The sequence below is a fragment of the Schistocerca gregaria genome, chromosome 10, assembly GCF_023897955.1.
Source record: "Schistocerca gregaria isolate iqSchGreg1 chromosome 10, iqSchGreg1.2, whole genome shotgun sequence".
Taxonomy (NCBI): domain Eukaryota; kingdom Metazoa; phylum Arthropoda; class Insecta; order Orthoptera; family Acrididae; genus Schistocerca; species Schistocerca gregaria.
In genome coordinates this window covers 194,920,752-194,940,156 of record NC_064929.1, presented here as the reverse complement: position 1 = coordinate 194,940,156, position 19,405 = coordinate 194,920,752, and the positions used below count along the sequence as shown (strand labels likewise).

The 19,405-nt window shown below is 39.5% G+C and overlaps 1 protein-coding gene across 1 annotated transcript in view; it reads right to left on the bottom strand.

The window, feature by feature from the left end:
- Positions 1-19,405, bottom strand: part of LOC126293412 (aprataxin and PNK-like factor) — an 83,353-nt gene that overhangs the window by 27,497 nt on the left and 36,451 nt on the right. The window contains exons 2-3 of the mRNA XM_049986635.1: positions 5,481-5,555; positions 4,485-5,362 (exon numbers count right to left, since the gene is read on the bottom strand). Coding sequence (XP_049842592.1) covers positions 4,485-5,362; positions 5,481-5,555 — 953 coding nt within the window. The remainder of the gene's footprint in view (positions 1-4,484; positions 5,363-5,480; positions 5,556-19,405) is intronic.

Genomic DNA, 19,405 nt, shown 5'->3' with positions numbered 1-19,405 from the left:
TTTAGAATCTGTTATCTGATACTGAAAAGATATCAGTCCCAGGAATTACAAGACTTTTGAGAATGTTTGAAGTTTGAAGTTGGATAACAAATGACAAAAAACAAATTTTTTCATGTGATGTAATTACAAATTGACAACATTCAGATTTTTTCCTTTAATTGTATAGTGAAACTTTTGTTCTCCCAAATTTTATGATTCTAGATCAAAGGGAGTATCCTACAGGTTTTAATGAGTGAGACTGGGAGTATCAAAATATATGGCAGAAATGGCCATATCTTTTGATTGCATTGACTTAGAGGCTCAAATCATTTAGACCACCAAGAGACTATAGACTTTAGTATGTGACACAAATTTTAACTTGATTCGGCTACCTGTTCCTAAGGAAATAAGTTTTTAACAGACAAACAGACAGACAGACAGACAGACAGACAGACAACAAAGTGACCCAATAAGTTTTTACTGATTAATGTATTGAACCCTAAAAAGAATGTAAACTGTTAATATTTCAAAAGTAATTGCCATAACTGTTAATAGATTTATCCCACTGTGACACAAGATAATCAATGCCTTCATGGAAAAATGTTAGCTGTTGAGTACGTCACGATTGTCCTTAGGTGTGCATCTCTTTGTCCAAAGCAAATTGACAACCACAAATGTTGTTCTTCAGGACTCCAAAAATGAGGAAATTTCTTGGGAAAAGGTTGAGACTGTAAGGAGGCTGTGCAAGAGCTTCCCAGCACAACTCCTGAAGCGTAGTCTAAATGACCTCGGCAACACGTGGGCCTACCAGGTGGGAAGCACTTACACATCATACAGTCCCAATATCTCCCCATTTGATTTCCACATTTTGGAGCCATGAAGAAAGACATTTGTTGTTGCCAGTTTGCTTCAGACAAACAGTGCATGCCTACGTACAATTGTGGTTCCATGGACAACCACAAGCATTTTCCCATGATGGCACTGATCATCTTGTCTCACAGCAGGATAAATAAATTAACATTTATTCTTGAAATAATAAACAGTTTACTTACTTTTTTCCCCATCTGTCTCATTTTCATATGGCTGCCCCTTACAAGTCATGATAGCAGTGGAAGAGGAGATATAAAATGCAGACTGGCAATAGCGAGAACCAAATTTCGCAAAAGACAAATTTACTGTTGTCAAATGTAAAATTAAGTATTGGAAATTCAATTCTGTAGGTATCTGTCAGAAGTGCAGTCCTGTATGGAAATGAAAGGCAGATGGTACATTTATAGCAATTCGATTTTTGGGGAAAATTTAAGTGTACATCGAAAGGATAGGCAAATGTGAAATGTATTTGTTGCAGTAGACAAGAAACTCAAATGCACGGAGGTAGAAATTGAAGCTGCATGTGAGATTGTTTGGCTATGACTTAGTACCAGAGGTGGGCATAAAATTATATTGGATCCTTTTATCACTCACCAGACTCATCTCTTGACATAGCCGAAAACTTTAGAAGAAACCTCAGTTCTCATGCATGTAAGTTCCCAAATCATATTGTGATCATTGGTGGAGATGTTAATTATCTGACAATTACTTGGGAAAATTGCAGTTTTGTTGGTGGTGGGTGTGATAGGATATACTGTGAAACTTTACTAACTGCATTCTCTGAAAACTACCTAGAGCAGATAGTTACGAACCTCACTCATGATGGAAATATATTGGATCTAATGGCTACAAATAGACCTGATCTCTTTGAAGATGTCCACAGTGAAACTGGTATCAGTGACCATCACTCGATTGTGGCAACAATGAATGCCAAAATACAAAGGACAACTATAACAAGCAGAAAGACATATATGTTCAGTAAACTAGATAAAAACTTATTAGTGTTGTATCTCAATGAGTAACTTGAAACTTTCAGCACATGGCAGGAGCATGTAGAGGAACTCTGGCTGAAATTTAAAAGAATAGTTGACCATGCACTGGATAGAAATATACCCAGCAGAGCAGTTCATAATGAGTGGGAACCTCCATAGTTTACAGTAACTGTAAAGAACTTCTAAAGAAACAGAGATCACCGCATAATACGTGTAATACAAAGTGTGGGGCTGTAGATAGAGAGAAGGCGAATGAAACGCATTTGGCTGTCAAAGAGCAATGTGTGATGCCTTCAATGACTTCCATAGCAGAATACTGTCAAGGGATCTTTCACAGTACCCAATGAAATTCTGGTCATATGTTGAGGCTGTTCGTGGTACTAAAATTAGGGTCCAGTCCATAGTGAATGAGACAGGAACTGAAACTGAGGGTAGCGCAGCAAAAGATGAAATGCTTAACTACATTTTCAAATGTTTCTTTACAAAGAAAAACTCAGGACAATTGCCTCAGTCTATTCCTCATTCCACTAAAAAGATCAATGAAATGAGTTTTAGTGTCAGTGGTGTTCAGAAACAGCTGAAATAATTAAAACTGGACAAAGCTCCAGGGCCCGAAGGAATCCGTGTCATCTTTCATACCGAATTTGCAGCTGTGTTAGCCCCTCTTCTAACTATAGTTCATCATAGATCCCTCGAACAAAAAATGTGGCCAGTTCCTGGAAAAAGGCACAGGTCACACCTATCTACAAGATGGGTAGTTGAAGTGATCCACAAAACTACCATTCAATATCCTTGACATTGATTTGTTGTAGAATGTTAGAACATATTCTAAGCTCAAACAAAACGAGGTATCTTGAACCGAATGGCTTCCTCAATGCTAACCAGCACAGATTTCGAAAATATCGATCATGTGAAACCCAACTTGCACTTTTCTCACATGGCATACTGAAAGCTTTGGATCAAGGCAATCAGGCACATGCTACATTTCTTGATTTCTGAAATGTTTGACTCAGCATCACACTTACACTTACTGTCAAAAGTATGATCACATGGGGTATCAACTGAAATTTGTGACTGGATTGAGGATCTCTTTCTGTTCATTTTGTACATTAATGACCTAGCAGACAACATTAATAGCAAAATCAGGCTTTTTTGCAGATGATGCAGTTATCTATAATGAAGTACAATTTGAAAGAAGATCCATAAATATTCAATCAGATCTTGATACGATTTCAACATGGTACAGAGATTGGCAACTTGCTTTAAATGTTCAGAAATGTAAAATTTTGCACTCCACAAAACGAAAAAAATGTAGTATCCTATGACTGTAATATCAATGAGTAACTGTTGGAATCAGCAAAACAAATATCTGGATGTAACGCTCTGTAGGGATATGAAATAGAATGATCACACAGGTTCAGTTACGGGTAAAGCAGGTGGTAGACTTAGGTTTATTGGTAGATTACTAGGTAAAGTGCAGTCAATCTACATAGGAGATTGCTTACAATTCACTTGTGGGACCAGTTCTAGAGTATTGCTCAATTGTGTGGAACCCATACCAGATGGGACTAACAGGGAATACAGAACGTATACAGAAAAGGCGAATGGTCACAGTTTTGTTTAATCCATTGGAGAGTGTGACAGATACTGAAGGAACAGAAATGGCAGATTCTTGAAAACAGGTGTAAACTAAGCTATTAACAGTTTCAAGAACCAGCTTTAAACGATTACGCTAGAGATATACTACAACTCCCTATGTATTGCTCACTCTGGGATCGTGAGGATAAGATTAGAATAATTAGTGCATGCACAGAGGCATTCAGACAATCATTCTTCCCATGCTCCATGCCTGAAAGAAACAGGAAGGAACCATAATAACTGGTACAATGGGACATACCCTCTGCCACGCATCTCACAGTGATTTGCAGACTATAGATGTAGGTGCAGACGTAGATGTAGATAAACACTTCGGATATAACAAGCAAGGACGAAGAAATTTGAGGCACAACTTGACTAAATGAAGGGGGTAATTGATTGGACACATCCTGAGTCCTCAAGGAATCATCAGTTTGGCAACTAGAGAGAGAGAGAGAGAGAGAGAGAGAGAGAGAGAGAGAGAGAGAGAGAGAGAGTGAGTGTGTGTGTGTGTGGTGGGGGGAGGTAAATATTGAGGAGGAAGACCAAGGCTTGAATACAATAAGCAGTTTCAAAAGTTTATAGGTTACAGTAACTATTTCTTGATGTAGAGGCTTAGCACAGGATAGAATGAGTGGAGAGTTGCATCAATCCAGTCTTTGGGCACACAATCAAAAAACAACAATAGCAACTGAAAAATAAAAATATTGTGAAATTAGGATATCTCTGGCACTCTCGAGAATAGGGATTATGGTAAGGGTAGGTGAGAGAATTTAATGACACGCACGCAACACTGCCAACGCCTGGATATACTTCAACCAAATGTGGCACACATATCACTTACCATCTAGGAAAAAATATTGTGGGTGTAAATACGATATCTATCACTGTCAGCAGGCCTCTCAGTGGGAGGGAGAGAACATACAGGTTGGGATAAACAAGGTATTTGCTTGTTCTGGGTGATCGGCTGACTTAAGCCAAAAGTGTGATTTGTTATTCAATGCAAACCTGTAACAAGCACTCCCGTATTTGCAGGGGACTCGAACTGAGGTTCGGACAGGTGAAGGTTCACGAGTGTAGTTGGCAGTGGCACCCTGCCCATCTCCACTTTGCTGCTTCTCTTCTGCGCCTCCACTCACTCGTTCCAAATCCTTCACTGGCCTCGGTGATGGCTGCCTCTGTATAGGTTCCTCTTCCGACGGCATCTCTGTGGCAGGCCCTTCGGAATCGCCATCGTCGCTCATCTCGTGGATGGACGAGGTGGGTGCCACATCCTCATGAGCCCCTGTGTCCGCCACCCCGCTGTCCCTATCGACACTGGCATCGGTGTTCTGTGCCGGGCTCTTTTCTTCTGCCACCTCCACTCCACACATCTTCTCGGTCCCCGATTCTTCACCGGAGATCTCTCCTATCCTCCGCTTGGCCCGCTCGGTTGCCGCTAACAACCACTTTGGCACATACTTGCTAGCAGACATGGGAGATGCGTCTGTGGGGCCATTCTTCGTGTTGTCACTCAGTACATCCAGATCTGTCAATTCACCACTCAGGTCCGCAGTACTACTAACACCGGCAGGCACCACAGACATTTCTCCACCGGGATCGTCAGCTGCAGGTGTAACTCTAATGGTACACAACGATTCTTCATTTATAGATGACACACCTGTTTCTTCTACATTAAATGGCTTCTCCTCAGTGTTGGCACCATTATTTTTATTGTCACTACTAGAAGTGCCTTCTTCAGATGGGGAACCATTAGGTGAACTAACTTTTACACAGTAGCAGTAGCTGTCTGGTAGAAAGGAAAATCTGTCGCCTATCTTCAGCTCCACAGATGAAGATTTCGTTATCACTTTCTCATCGTTGTAATAACATGGATTGAGGCTTGTCTGAAAAATAAAAATCATGAAAAATTGCAACATCACAAGTTATCATATTTGCCAAATAATAAAGACATTAACATAGTGTTTAAATAAGACAAACTGGATTATGCAGTGCTTTACTCACAGAAGTAAGTTCGATTTTTCCATCCTCTGTAACTTTAATCTGGGCATGTGTTCGGGACACTCTTTTATCAGTGCACTGCAAATAAAAGTAACAAATAAAACACTGACCACACAATTAAGACTTCACAGTTGGTGTTTACATCCTCATCAATACTGGTTTTTTGAGGGATTAGTCTGTGGTCTAAGGCACAGGGACTCTTCAATCATTATCGTATTAGGATGCATACAGGGGTCACAGACATTCTTAAACATAAAAGAACCTTAACAGAAAAGAAGAAATGTAATTAGGAAAGTAGTGTACCTAAAAGCTAAACAAAGCAACAGCACCTGCTGGGCTCTTTTCTTCCGCCACCTCCACTGCTGGCTATACTAACACTATAACATCACATCTCAACATCTGTGAGGTTAAAAGTAGACAGTTTGACAAATTCAGAGAGGTGAGTAAGTTTACATTGAACAACAACCTCATTTCCAAAATCACAGAAGGAGATGAAATCGCAAGCAAAACAATATGCCTTAGACCACAGTTCATTCCTGAGAATCCTAACATCACCAAGGGTGAATGAAACAGACTCAGACTGGCACAGTAAAACATTTAATCAATACTGCACTGCTTGATAGTTGCTGAGGAACAACAGACACTTGCTAAGAACAAGTGACAAATGCTCAGAAAACCTCACCAATAATAGTAAAAGGAAAGGCTGAGGGCGAATGAATAAATTGCAGCAAAGGCTGTGCATGAATGCTTTATACGCATTCTACAGTTCAAGTATGGTGTTTGACGAAGGCTGTTGTGGAACCAATTAGTGCAACATTTCCCGTTGTAAGGTAACATTCTGCAAGACATTAGTTAAGCACTTAAGATTGTGGGTGAGCAGCCGGATGGCTTGAAGCCGATAAAAATGTCGTTAGTCTGGCTGCAGTAATGGGTGGTTCAAGAAGCATTATCTCCAATTAACAAAGGCCATTGAACGTGAAAATGCTATGAGGATGCATGCTGGTGATCGTAGATGGATCAACTTAGTGCACGAGGATCGATACATAGCCCTATTGGCGAAAAGGATCACACATCTCATTCCTGGGCAGATTGCTGCAGACCTGCCAACCGGTACTTCACGGCGATTACATCAGGCTGGTTTGTACACTCGGAAGCTCTGTTAAATGCATCCCGCTTCAACCACAACACCATCGAGAAAGAGCTTATTGGCATCTAGAGCATGTTGGTTGGGGTTAGCAACAGTGGTCCAGAGTGATGTCCTCTTATGATTCCTGCTTACTGTGGCATGTGATTCTCACCACCAGTTAATGTAGAGAGAGAGAGAGAGAGAGAGAGAGAGAGAATGCATTACACACTACAGACTGTGGATGAATGTCACTGGTATGGCCTAAGCATTATGGTGCGGGTAGGCATTATGTGCAATGGTTGAATACAGCTGCATATCTTTGCGTGAGATACCATTACAGCATAGGAGTACTGTAGGGAGATAATTATGTATCATGCTCATTTGTTTAGCAGTATAGTAGGTCGTAACTTTCTGTTTATGGATGAGAATTCCCATCCACACGGGACTGCTGAGGTCTCGGATGCAGTGGATAGTGAAGATATGGGATGGCCTGCATACTCCCCAATCCTAAACCCTACAAAGCATGTATCAGATGCTCTTAGCAGACAAATTTCTCAACGAGAACCGTGGAAGAACTGAAAATCACCTCGAGAGAGAAGTGGCAAAATATCCCCCAAGGGCTCCTCAACAGTTTGGTAACCAGCATGAATAACAGGTGCAAAATGTGGATTAGTGTCGCAGGAGAGCATATTCATTACTGATAGTCTGAGATTGACCTTTATGTTGAGAGTGTGACCTTTGTCAAACATGAATGTTGTTTATGTGTGTTATCCCGCCTTCCCATGGGGTGAAATCTGTACTATTTTTCTTTATAAATATATCACTCCATCTCTATTACGTATGTTCCATGTCATCCATAAATGCCTGAGATTATTCCTATTCAGCAAAGGCCCTGTTCCTTAGCAACTGCCAAGCAGTGTATGACATTAAATCCGCTCGGACAAAATTTCATATTGTGTTAGTAGAACTAGCAGGAGCAGAAGCAGCAGCTGCATCGCAATTAAAAAGATAACCGACTGACTGCAGGCAATATGTAATAGAGGCAACAAAAATAATCTAATAAAGTGTCATTTTAAGTGTCCTAACTTTAGATAGGAGAATAAACAGGACATGGAAAAGATAAATTAAACAGGCTACTTCTGTTGCTCTGTGTCAATTATTCAACTTGATAGACCTTGTGTTTTCCATTTGTTCAACTGCCCAATCTTTTGATTTAAAAACAAACACCAGCAATGGACTAGGCCCTAAACCTGTTCCGACTAGCCGACTGTGGCCTACGAGGCAGTATGGTGAGTGATCTACTGATTAAGAGACACATGATCAGCATGTCACCAATCTCTCCAGCCATTATCGCCAGTAGACGAATCCTGCTGGTGCTGTTACTTCTTTATTCAAGCATCTCCTCTTCTGGCATCACGAGTGAAACCAGTTATCTCAGAAAAATCCGACGAGGTGCCTTCTTATTTAAAGAGTTTCAAATTATGCCATTTGCATCCCTTGTGTGTTATTAATCTTCTCATTTAAACAGCTTCCCATTAATTATGCTCAAGGGATTATACACTGAGGTGAAAAATGTGTGATAGTGGTATGCACATATACAGGCAGCAGTAGCATCACGTCCACAGGGTATAAAAGGTCAGTGCATTGGCAAAACTGTCATTTATACTTAAGTGATTCACATGAAAAGGTTTCCAATGTGATTATGGCTGCACATTGGGAATTAACAGACTTTGAATGTAGAATGGTAGTGGAAGTTAGACAGATGGGATGTTCCATTTCATAAATCGTTATAGAATTCAGTATCCTGAATCTACCATATTTCAGGCATTACCTCTCATTATGGACAAAGTAGTGGCCGATGGCTTTCATTTAACAACTGAGAGCAGCAGCGTTTGTGTAGACTTGTCAGTCCTAACATATAAGAAACACTGAGTGAAATAACAACAGAAATTACTGTGGGATGTATCCATTGTGGCAATGCAGTAAAATTTGGCATTAATGGGCTATGACAGCAGATAACTGATGATAGTGCCTTTGCTAACAGCACCACATCACCTGCAGCACCGCTCCTGGGCTCTTGACTATATTGGATGGACCCTAGATGACCAGAAAACCTTGGCCTGGTCAGACGAATCTCGATTTCAATTGTGCTTGCAGACTCCATGAAGCCACGGACCCAAGTTGTCAACAGGGCACTGTGCAAACTGGTTAGGGCTCCTCAATGGTGTGGGTGTTAACATGCAATGGACTGGGTCCTCTGGTCCAACTGAGCCAATCACTGACTGGAAATTTGTTACTTTCGACTACTTGGAGGCCATTTGCAGCCATTCGTGGAATTTACGTTTCCAATCAATGATAGAATTTTTATGGATGACAATGCGCCAGGTCGCTGGGCCTCAGTTGTTCGCGACTGGTTTGAAGAACATTCTGGACAACTCAAATGAATGATTCAGCCACCAACATTGTTCGATATGTGCCACATCGAACATTCGTGGGACAGATTCGTGTCAGATTGGTCAATGATGAGGATGGAAATTAGCCTATGTCTTTTCACAGCCCCAATTCCAGATTCACATAAGGTGCTTTAAGAGACATATTTATGAAACTGACAGAAAATGTAAATTTTCACTTAATATTTTATCAGAAGAACACACCGACAATGACTTCCCAAAGTTTCAATGATGAAATCACATCCAAAGTGCCTGAAAAATAATTAAATATGTGACATGACCTACCTGCCACACCCACTTTTTGAAGAAACACTTCAATACCAGCTTGATAAACAACAGCTCTGTTGATGATATTCACTAGGAAAGGCTTCCAAATTGTTTCCTGGATGTTGTCAAGCCAACTTACAGGTTTCTGACTGATCCTGAACTTCTAAAGAAGTGTGTTAATGGCAAAACCCAGAATCCAAATGAGTCTCCAGATTCACTCGTGTGAAACCACATTTTCATCTGCTACAGTTGTCAGAATTGCAACTTATGATGCAGTTCTTGCATTTAATGATTGAAACATAGGGAAGATGTACATATTAGAGAGAATAGGCTTTAATATAGGAAACTTCACTCGAGACATACCGAGAAAAATAAATTACAGCACCTCCCTAAAGCTGAAAAGTCAGCTGAAGATGTGGTAAAGAAAAGAAGGTAGTAAAACAAGAAACCAGAATAGAAGCATTGAAGAGAAATTGAACCCTGAGTACAAATCAGGGACCTTCTGATGAGGTGACAATAAAAAATAAAAAATAAAAAAACATTCAGTTGAACCTCAATTCCATTACCTCAAAATTATGTTTTTTTTTAAGTTAAATGCACTTTCTTCTCAGAATCTATGATGGCTAGAATAATGAAATTTTGTACACTCATTTCTAAAAAACCCAATAAATGTTGTCTCAAGAGCAAATGTTGAAATCCCTAGTGTAAGCTGAGATGTGGTGCAAAGCACTTGGAATTTTGAACGAGTTTTATATTATACTTACAGAATTGAAATTAGATGAATTATTAAGCTTCGCATATTTGTTGTTGTTGTTGTTGTTGTCTTCAGTCCTGAGACTGGTTTGATGCAGCTCTCCATGCTACTCTATCCTGTGCAAGCTGCTTCATCTCCTAGTGCCTACTGCAACCTACATCCTTCTGCATCTGCTTATTGTATTCATCTCTTGGTCTTCCTCTACGATTTTTACCCTCCAATACTAAATTGGTGATACCTTGATGCCTCAGAACATGTAATACCAACCAGTCCCTTCTTCTAGTCAAGTTGTGCCACAAATTCCTCTTCTCCCCAATTCTATTCAATACCTCCTCATTAGTTGTGTGATCTACACATCTAATCTTCAGCATTCTTCTGCAGCACCACATTTTGAAAGCTTCTATTCTCTCCTTGTCCAAACTATTTATCATCCATGTTTCACTTCCATACATGGCTACACTCCATACAAATACCTTCAGAAATAACTTCCTGATACTTAAATCTATACTCGATGTTAACAAATTTCTCTTCTTCAGAAACGCTTTATTTGCCATTGCCAGTCTACATTTCATATCCTCCCTACTTCAACCATCATCAGTTATTTTGCTCCCCAAATAGCAAAACTCCTTTACTTCTTTAAGAGTCTCATTTCCTAATCTAATTCCCTCAGCATCACCCGACTTAAATCAACTACATTCCATTATCCTCGTTTTACTTTTATTGATGTTCATCTTATATCCTCCTTTCAAGACGCTGTCCATTCCGTTCAACTGCTCTTCCAAGTCCTTTGCTGTCTCTGACAGAATTACAATGTCATCGGCGAACCTCAAAGTTTTTATTTCTTCTCCATGGATTTTAATACCTACTCTGAACTTTTCTTTCGTTTCCTTCACTGCTTGCTCAAAATACAGATTGAATAACATCAGGGAGAGGCTACAACCCTGTCTCACTCCCTTCCCAACCACTGCTTCCCTTTCATGCCCCTCGACTCTTATAACTGCCATCTGGTTTCTGTAGAAATTGTACATAGCCTTTCACTCCCTTTATTTTACCCCTGCCTCCTTCAGAATTTGAAAGAGAGTATTCCAGTCAACATTGTCAAAAGCGTTCTCCAAGCCTACAAATGCTAGAAACGTAGGTTTGCCTTTTCCTAATCTATTTTCTAAGATAAGTCGTAGGGTCAGTATTGCCCCATGTGTTCCAACATTTCTACCGAATCCAAACTGATCTTCCCCGAGGTCGGCTTCTACCAGTTTTTCCATTCATCTGTAAAGAATTCGTGTTAGTATTTTGCAGCTGTGACTTATTAAACTGATAGTTAGGTAATTTTCACATCTGTCAACACCTGCTTTCTTCAGGATTGGAATGATTATATTCTTCTTGAAGTCTGAGGGTGTTTTGCCTGTGTCATACATTTGCTCAGCAGATGATAGAGTTTTGTCAGGACTGGCTCTCCCAAGTCTGTCAGTAGTTCTAATGGAATGTTGTCTACTCCTGGGATCTTGTTTCAACTTAGGTCTTTCAGAGCTCTATCAAACTCTTCACGCAGTGTCATATCTCCCATTTCATCATCATCTACATCCTCCGCCGTTTCTATAACACTGTCCTCAAGTACATCACCCTTGTATAGTATAGGCCCTCTACATACTCCTTCCACCTTTCTGCTTTCCCTTCTTTGCTTAGAACTGGTTTTCCATCTGAGCTCTTGATATTCATACAAGTGGTTCTCTTTTCTCCAAAGGTCTCTTTAATTTTCCTGTAGGCAGTATCTATCTTACCCCTAGTGATATAAGCCTCTACATCCTTACATTTGTCCTCTAGCCATGCCTGCTTAGCCATTTTGCAGTTCTCTCATTTGATACATTCAGAAAAACCTCATGAGAGAAGTTAAAGAGAAAATTTTGTAGTAATACATACATTATTTTTTTGAAAATAAAATTTTTAGATCACATAAAAAAGGTTAAATACACGTAATTCAAGAAACTTAACAGTAAATGTATTAATTTCATGTAAAATATGGAACAAAATTTCATTGCTGTATCTTCGAAATTGTGATTTGGCGCATCTTTTAAATAGTGTGTTTTTCATGAATGTCCCCCATTACGGAGATTCCAGAAAACTCTATTTGGGATGCCCATACACGGACTCAAACCTCATTCTGCCTGTATGTGCACACGGTGACTTAGCTGTTAAGCCACTTTGCTCAGTTAGCTATACAAGGAATATCTGGAAGAAAAAAACGACAGGCCACTGCAATCATCTCTTCAAATAGTGTAAACTACCATTCAGACTGGAAAACAATAACACAGGGTGTCCCGCAAGGTTCGATCCTCAGTCCAATTCTCTTTCTATTATGTGTCAACGACTTACCATTAAACATAAATTCACCATCCATTCTGTTTGCTGATGACATGTCTGTCTTGATAGAAAGCAAAGAAACAGAAACAATTCCTCAAAGAGTCATTGGTACATTAGACAGGCTAGAGTCATGGTCCCATGGTCTGAAGCTTAACATATCAAAAACAAACTTGATGGAATACAGAACCAAACAGTCAAGAGACCAGGAAATTAGTATAAATCATAAAAGTGAAGAATTAACAGAAGTGCATTCTGCCAAATTTCTAGGTCTACACCTCGATAACAATTTAAACTGTAGCACACATATTGAGTACCTGTGCAGCAAACTGGGTAGCTTTGCATAAGCCATGCATAGATTATCAAGTGCTACTAACATGTAGCATATCTAAGTTACTTTGAATCAGTGATAAGATATGGCATTATTTTCTGGGGGTGCTCCAACAATATATCTTGTGTACTGAAGCCCCAGAAGAAAATTATCAGAAATGTGTGCACTGCACAGCAAAGGGAATCATGTTATCCATTATTACAGAAACTAAACATTTTGACTGTCCTCTTCCTATACAAATACGAGCTAATGATATTTTTACACAACAAACTGGAATTGTTCATTAGAAACCAATTTGATCATCCATACAGTACAAGGAATAAAGATAATTTTATGCTTCCTGCCCATAGATTGAAATTATATGCTCAGTCCCCACAATATATGGGCATGAAAGTCTACAACAAACTTAAAGGCAAAAACATTCTTATACACAAATTTGATTACTCATTAGTAGAGTTCACGGAAGATGAACTGATAATTTGAGCAGAATACAACTGCAAATTTGCATTATATTGTGAAAAAAAATTGTCCATTATCAAGAAAGATATTTACCTATGCTGGAAAATAAGAAAATATAGATACTTTAAAACAAAGCTTCCAAGACTTACCAAGCGGGAAAGTGCCGGTAGACAGGCACAATAAAAAATAACACACAAACACACACACAAAATTTCTAGCTTTCGCAACCAACGGTTGCTTCTTCAGGAAAGAGGGAAGGAGAGGGAAAGACGAAAGGATGTGGGTTTTTAAGGGAGAGGGTAAGGAGTCATTCCAATCCCGGGAGCAGAAAGACTTATCGTGGGGAAAAAAAGGACAGGTGTACACTCGCACACACACACACATATCCATCTGGACATACACAGACACAAGCAGAAATTTGTGTCTTTCCACTCCCAGGATTGGAATGACTCCTTACCCTCTCCCTTAAAACCCACATCCTTTTGTCTTTCCCTCTCCTTCCCTCTTTCCTGAAGAAGCAACCGTTGGTTGCGAAAGCTAGAAATTTTGTGTGTATGTTTGTGTGTTATTTTACTGTGCCTGTCTACCAGCGCTTTCCCGCTTGGTAAGTCTTGGAATCTTTGTTTTAATATATTTTTTCCATGTGGAAGTTTCTTTCTATTTTATTTACATCATCAAAATATAGACACTGTTATATAGACTAAATATAGTTTTAAAAATTAATATTAGATTCCAGTTTGTAATTTTTGATGTGTCTCCTGTACCATAATCACATGATTTGTAAGTGTATGTTATAAGACTAATAAATCACAATTCATAATACCTTCTGGAGGCAAAATTCCAAGTACTGCCAATGGACGCAATCAAAATCATAGGAAACAAAATTAGGAAAAAAGACTCCATTACCAGTAGTTTTGAACGACATTTAAGTGTTATGGAAATTCCTCGAGAACTCAAAAGGGAATCTCTAGAGGAAAGGCGATGTTCTTTTCGAGAAATACTATTGGCAAAATTTAGAGAAACTTCATTTGAAGCAGACTACCAAATGATTCTACTGCCGCCAACATAGACAGGACCACAAAGATAATATAGACAGTCACTTTTCCCTCACTCTATTTGCAAGCAGAACAGGAAAGGAAATGACTAACAGTGGTACAGGGTGCCCTCTGCCATGCACCATACGGTGACTTGAGGAGTATCTATGTAGATGTAGATTTCTGGTATTACCAAAGGAGGCAATGTGGAAATGAATTAGGCAGTCATTTACTGAAAGACAATGGTTGGACACTCCACTGTGGATTCAAATATAATGGCTGTTTCATAAGTAACACACCTTTTGAAATCTATCACTCCTATTCTAATACGTTGGTAGCATTGACAAATACACAATTTTATTTTGTTTTCTTTGTGGTTAGTAATGAAGTGCTCCACCAGGGAACAGCATGTTGTCACAGTGAAAATCTAGTACAAATGTGATGAATGTTGTGGAGATCATTCACAAACTTCATGGAAAGTTTGCTCAATTTAATTCACCGAATACATTGACCGTGACAGACTCATTGCTAAATTTGAGGAAGCAAGTTTGATTGTAGACATTAAACACTCAATGCAGCCTTGTGTTAAACATTCTGTGGAAAACATTGTTCATCATAAATAATTATTTTACTGAATGTCTGGTGAAACACATTACCCAAATTCACAACCACTGGGTGTTTCCAGAACCAGGATGAAACGAATTCTGAAAGAATATGTACACATTTGGGCCTATGTAATAAAACTGACAAAAAATGAAGCCAAACAATCACGAAAAGGGTTGAGTTGTTACAGGGAGGAGACCAGACAGCGAGGTCATCGGTCTCATCAGATCAGGGAAGGGTGGGGAAGGAAATCGGCCGTGCCCTTTCAGAGGAACCATCCCGACATTTGCCTGAAGCAATTTATAGAAATCATGGAAAAACCTAAATCAGGATGGCCAGACGTGGGATTGAACCATCGTCCTCCTGAATTCGAGTCCAGTGTGCTAGCCACTGCGCCACCATGCTCGTCAATCACAAAAAGCACTATGCATTTGCCCACTGGATGCTTGTGAAACAAAGAGTAGACAACAGTTTCATAGAGAAAATAATGTTCTCATATGTTGCACTTTGTGAACGAGCAAAATTTCAGAATTTGGGGCAAGAACATGCTCCAATAATTATGGAGGAATGATTACATCCACAATGGGAGACTGTGTCCTGTGGCATTAGGATGGAGGGTGTAATTGGGTAATACTTCTTCAAAGATGGCACCAGACAGTGGACTGCAAACAATACTGCAATATGTTATGATAATTTTTATTTCTGAGCTGGATCATGTGAATGCTGTGGAGGTTTGGTTTCAACAAGATGGTGCAATCTGTCACATATTGACTGCAAATATGGACTCATTAAGGGAGAATCTCCGTGACTGGGTGATGTTTTTGCACTGGTGACATAAAATGGACACTTAGATCTTGTAATTTGACATTGTGTGTACACCAACATACCATCATCACTTCCAGAGCTCAAGGCCATGATTCAGGGTGTAATTTCAGAACCAAATGTGCAAGTATGCTGAAAAGTTATCAAAATTCATCAAAAGAACAACAGTAAGCCAGAAAAGTCATGGAGAGCATTTGAATAATATCATATTTCATGTACAGGGTGTCCCATTTATCTTGACCACCCTAAATAACTGTTTGTCCTGATGAAAATTACAAAATTGAAAAGCAAATGTTCTTTAGCCATCACAGGACATCAATCACCATGATTGCCTTTGTTGTAGCTTTGTTTTTTTACAAAGATATGAATAGCAATGTGACTTTTTTAAATGACACCCTGTATTTTTTATTCGGTAATTCATTTCCTCTCCTATAGACCTATTCAAAAATGTATCACAGTGTACCATTCACTGAAAAACAACGTTATTAATTATATAACACAACATTGACTTTGAGCCCGGAATCACAAACTTGTCCACTTGATGGAGTTGTCAGAAAACAAATGAAAACCAAGTAAAAACATAACACAAAACTGACTTTGACTCTCCTGTATCATTGCCCAGGAGTAGAATATTCAAAGGTGCTCAAAGTGGTGACCCTGGACACCAATACAATGGTGAACTCTTTGAATGAAAGAATTATTTAATGCTTCCAGTGTTGCCTGCTGAAGAGAATTACAAACAAGCACGATATGTTCCTGTGTGTCCTCTGGAGTTGGAATATTGTGATAGACAATGTTGTTAATGCAGCCCCAAAGAAAAAAAGTCAAGAGGATTTAAATCAGGAGACCTATCAGGCCAAGTAACTGTTCCTCCTCGACCAGTCCATTTGGCAGGATACCTTTGGTTCAGAACAAGACATGCACACAAGGTATTACTTGCTGGACATCCATCCTGTTGATACCACATAAGCATTCTGGTTCTTAGCAGCACTTCATCCAGAAGAGGAGGAAGAATTCACCTAAGGAAGTTTGCATACTCTGTGCTGTTTAGACTACTATTGATGAAATAAGGGCCAATAATTGTAGTACCAAGCATCTCACACTAGACGTTAACTCTCCATTGACACTTATGTTCCACCTGTCTAAGCCATCATCGGTTATCACTGGACCAATAATGCATGTTCCTTGTATTCACCTGTCCTTTGTTTGAGAAGGAACATTCATCGATAAATAGAACACTGGAGAAGATGTTCGGGTTGGCGAGGATTTGCTGCTGTGCCCACTGACAGAACTGCGCATGACTCTGGAATCATTCACATGCAATTCTTGATGTAGCTGTACATGGTAAGCATGGAACCCATGACATGTAATAATACGATATACACTGGTCTGAGGAATGCCAATCTTGTGTTCAAGCTGTTGTGTGCTCACATGTGAATTCATAGCAACGGAAGCGAGAATAGTAACTTCGGCAGCTTCGTTTGTGCAACTGCTACGATGATTGCATTGTCGTGGGTTTAAACTTCCCATTTCTGGAAGTGCAGCAACAAGATGAGAAAACATTCATCAGGAAGGTGAGTTCTTGTCAACATATCACTCTCTGTACAGTTCCGCTGCCTGCATAGCAATTCGCCTACCTTCAACAACAACAATAAAAGAAATGTTATGTCTACATAGTTTGTAGAAAGGACAGCCTTTACTGTGTGCCTACTCTACACAACAGCATTTAAAAGGACTAAACTACTGTAGTAAATGTACCCATACATAAGAGAACAGTATTGCAATTCTGTTCTGCTAACTTACATTCCCCATAGATGAGTAGCACTTCTACCTTATCTTCGTTGGTGTACATTCTACTCACACAACTCTTCAACTGATGATTGGTTGACAGAATGACGGGTGTGCATTCTACTTATGTTTACATTTGTCCTCTGTCAACATCAGCAAGTGGATGTGTTCCATTACCCCGAGTACCTGCACTAAGCACTGGAAGTGTCAATGTCAATGTTGTGTTTCGTAATTAATAACATTGTGTTTCAGTGAACGGTACACTGTGATACATTTTTGAATAGGTCTTTAGGAAAGAAAAGAATTACCGAACAAAAAATACAGTGTGCCATTTAAAAAAGTCATGCTGCTGTTCATATCTTTGTAAAAAACAAAGCTACAATGAAGACTATCATGCTGATTGATGTCCCCCTGATGGCTAAAGAACACTTGCTTGAAACATTTTGTAATTTGCATCTGGACAAACAGTTATTTAGGGTGGTGCAAGTACACAGGACACCCTGTATAATCACGTATAGCATACACTGAAATAATACGTAAAATTCTTGATTTCATCAGTAATATTTGGAAAAGGATATACTGCTACTCACAGCACAGGTGATCCATTGAATTGCAGACATGCACCATGAAGAGACTGTTAACATTATAGTGATCATGTGTGCAAGAGGTGAGCTCACTTGTGTAAATATGTGTGTGTTTGTTTTCTCTGCTGAAGAAGGCTTTGGCCAAAAGCTATAATGTGTAACAGTCTTTTTTTGTGCCTGTCTGCAGCTCAACTGATCATCTTGTCGAAGATAGCAACCTATTCTTTCACTAATATTGTTTATATTCCAACCTGGGTAGGAGACTCCATACTTTATGTCTGACACAGCTACACTGCTCTCACAAAAATGTTGTATTTCACAACATTAAACACTGGCTGCATCGTCCTGTAAGACATTCTGCAGAAAACTTTGTCGTGATAATCAAAAACAGTTTTTAGAAAAAGTATTCTTATTCAAATCTTATTTTATTTCCATCCCACAGTATCCACCTACAACTTCTGCACACAGCCATCAAATAAATGTGGTGATAACCATCTTCACAGTAAACGGAAATCATTACCTCGTCTCGAAATATTGATGACCTGCTAACTTCTTTGGTAATGGGAGAGATGTACGGCACTCAATGGCAAACCATGGCTGTAGGAGATGACAAGGATACTCTTCACATTTAAATGACTCTGTATCTCCTTTACCCCCTTCCCCTCTTATTTTTTACAACCCACCATTGTCGTTTCAACCTTTGTCGAGGTTTCAAACCTGTTTGGTACCATTCCATATCACTCATTATCTTGACAGATCCCATACAGGTATTAGTTCCTTATATTCAGGAGGTACTCTAATTCATCTTCAGAGGGTCAAGTAATTTCCTTGGAGATTTTAAAACATACAAAATTTTTGTGATCACAATTGGATTTTCTTCACCTTTCCTAGTACATTACTAGGCCAAAGAAATCAAGAAGACCAGCAACTATATATGATGTCATAATTGCAGCATCACAATAGAACTTCTCTTCCAGATGTACCTCATGGGTTGGGTTGTTTTGGGGAAGGAGACCAGACAGCGAGGTCATTGGTCTCATCGGATTAGGGAAGGATGGGGAAGGAAGTCGGCCGTGCCCTTTGAAAGGAACCATCCCGGCATTGACCTGGAGCGATTTAGGGAAATCATGGAAAACCTAAATCAGGATGGCCGAATGCGGGATTGAACTGTTGTCCTCCCGAATGCGAGTCCAGTGTCTAACCACTGCGCTACCTTGCTCGATGTGTACCTCATGCTAAACAGGAACATACATGAAGGCAAGGAAATGATTTACTAAGAGAAATTCCACACTGACTGATAAACTTGTCTGTTGACAAAAAGCTTCTACTGCTGCTCTACTGCTGTCAATGACCAG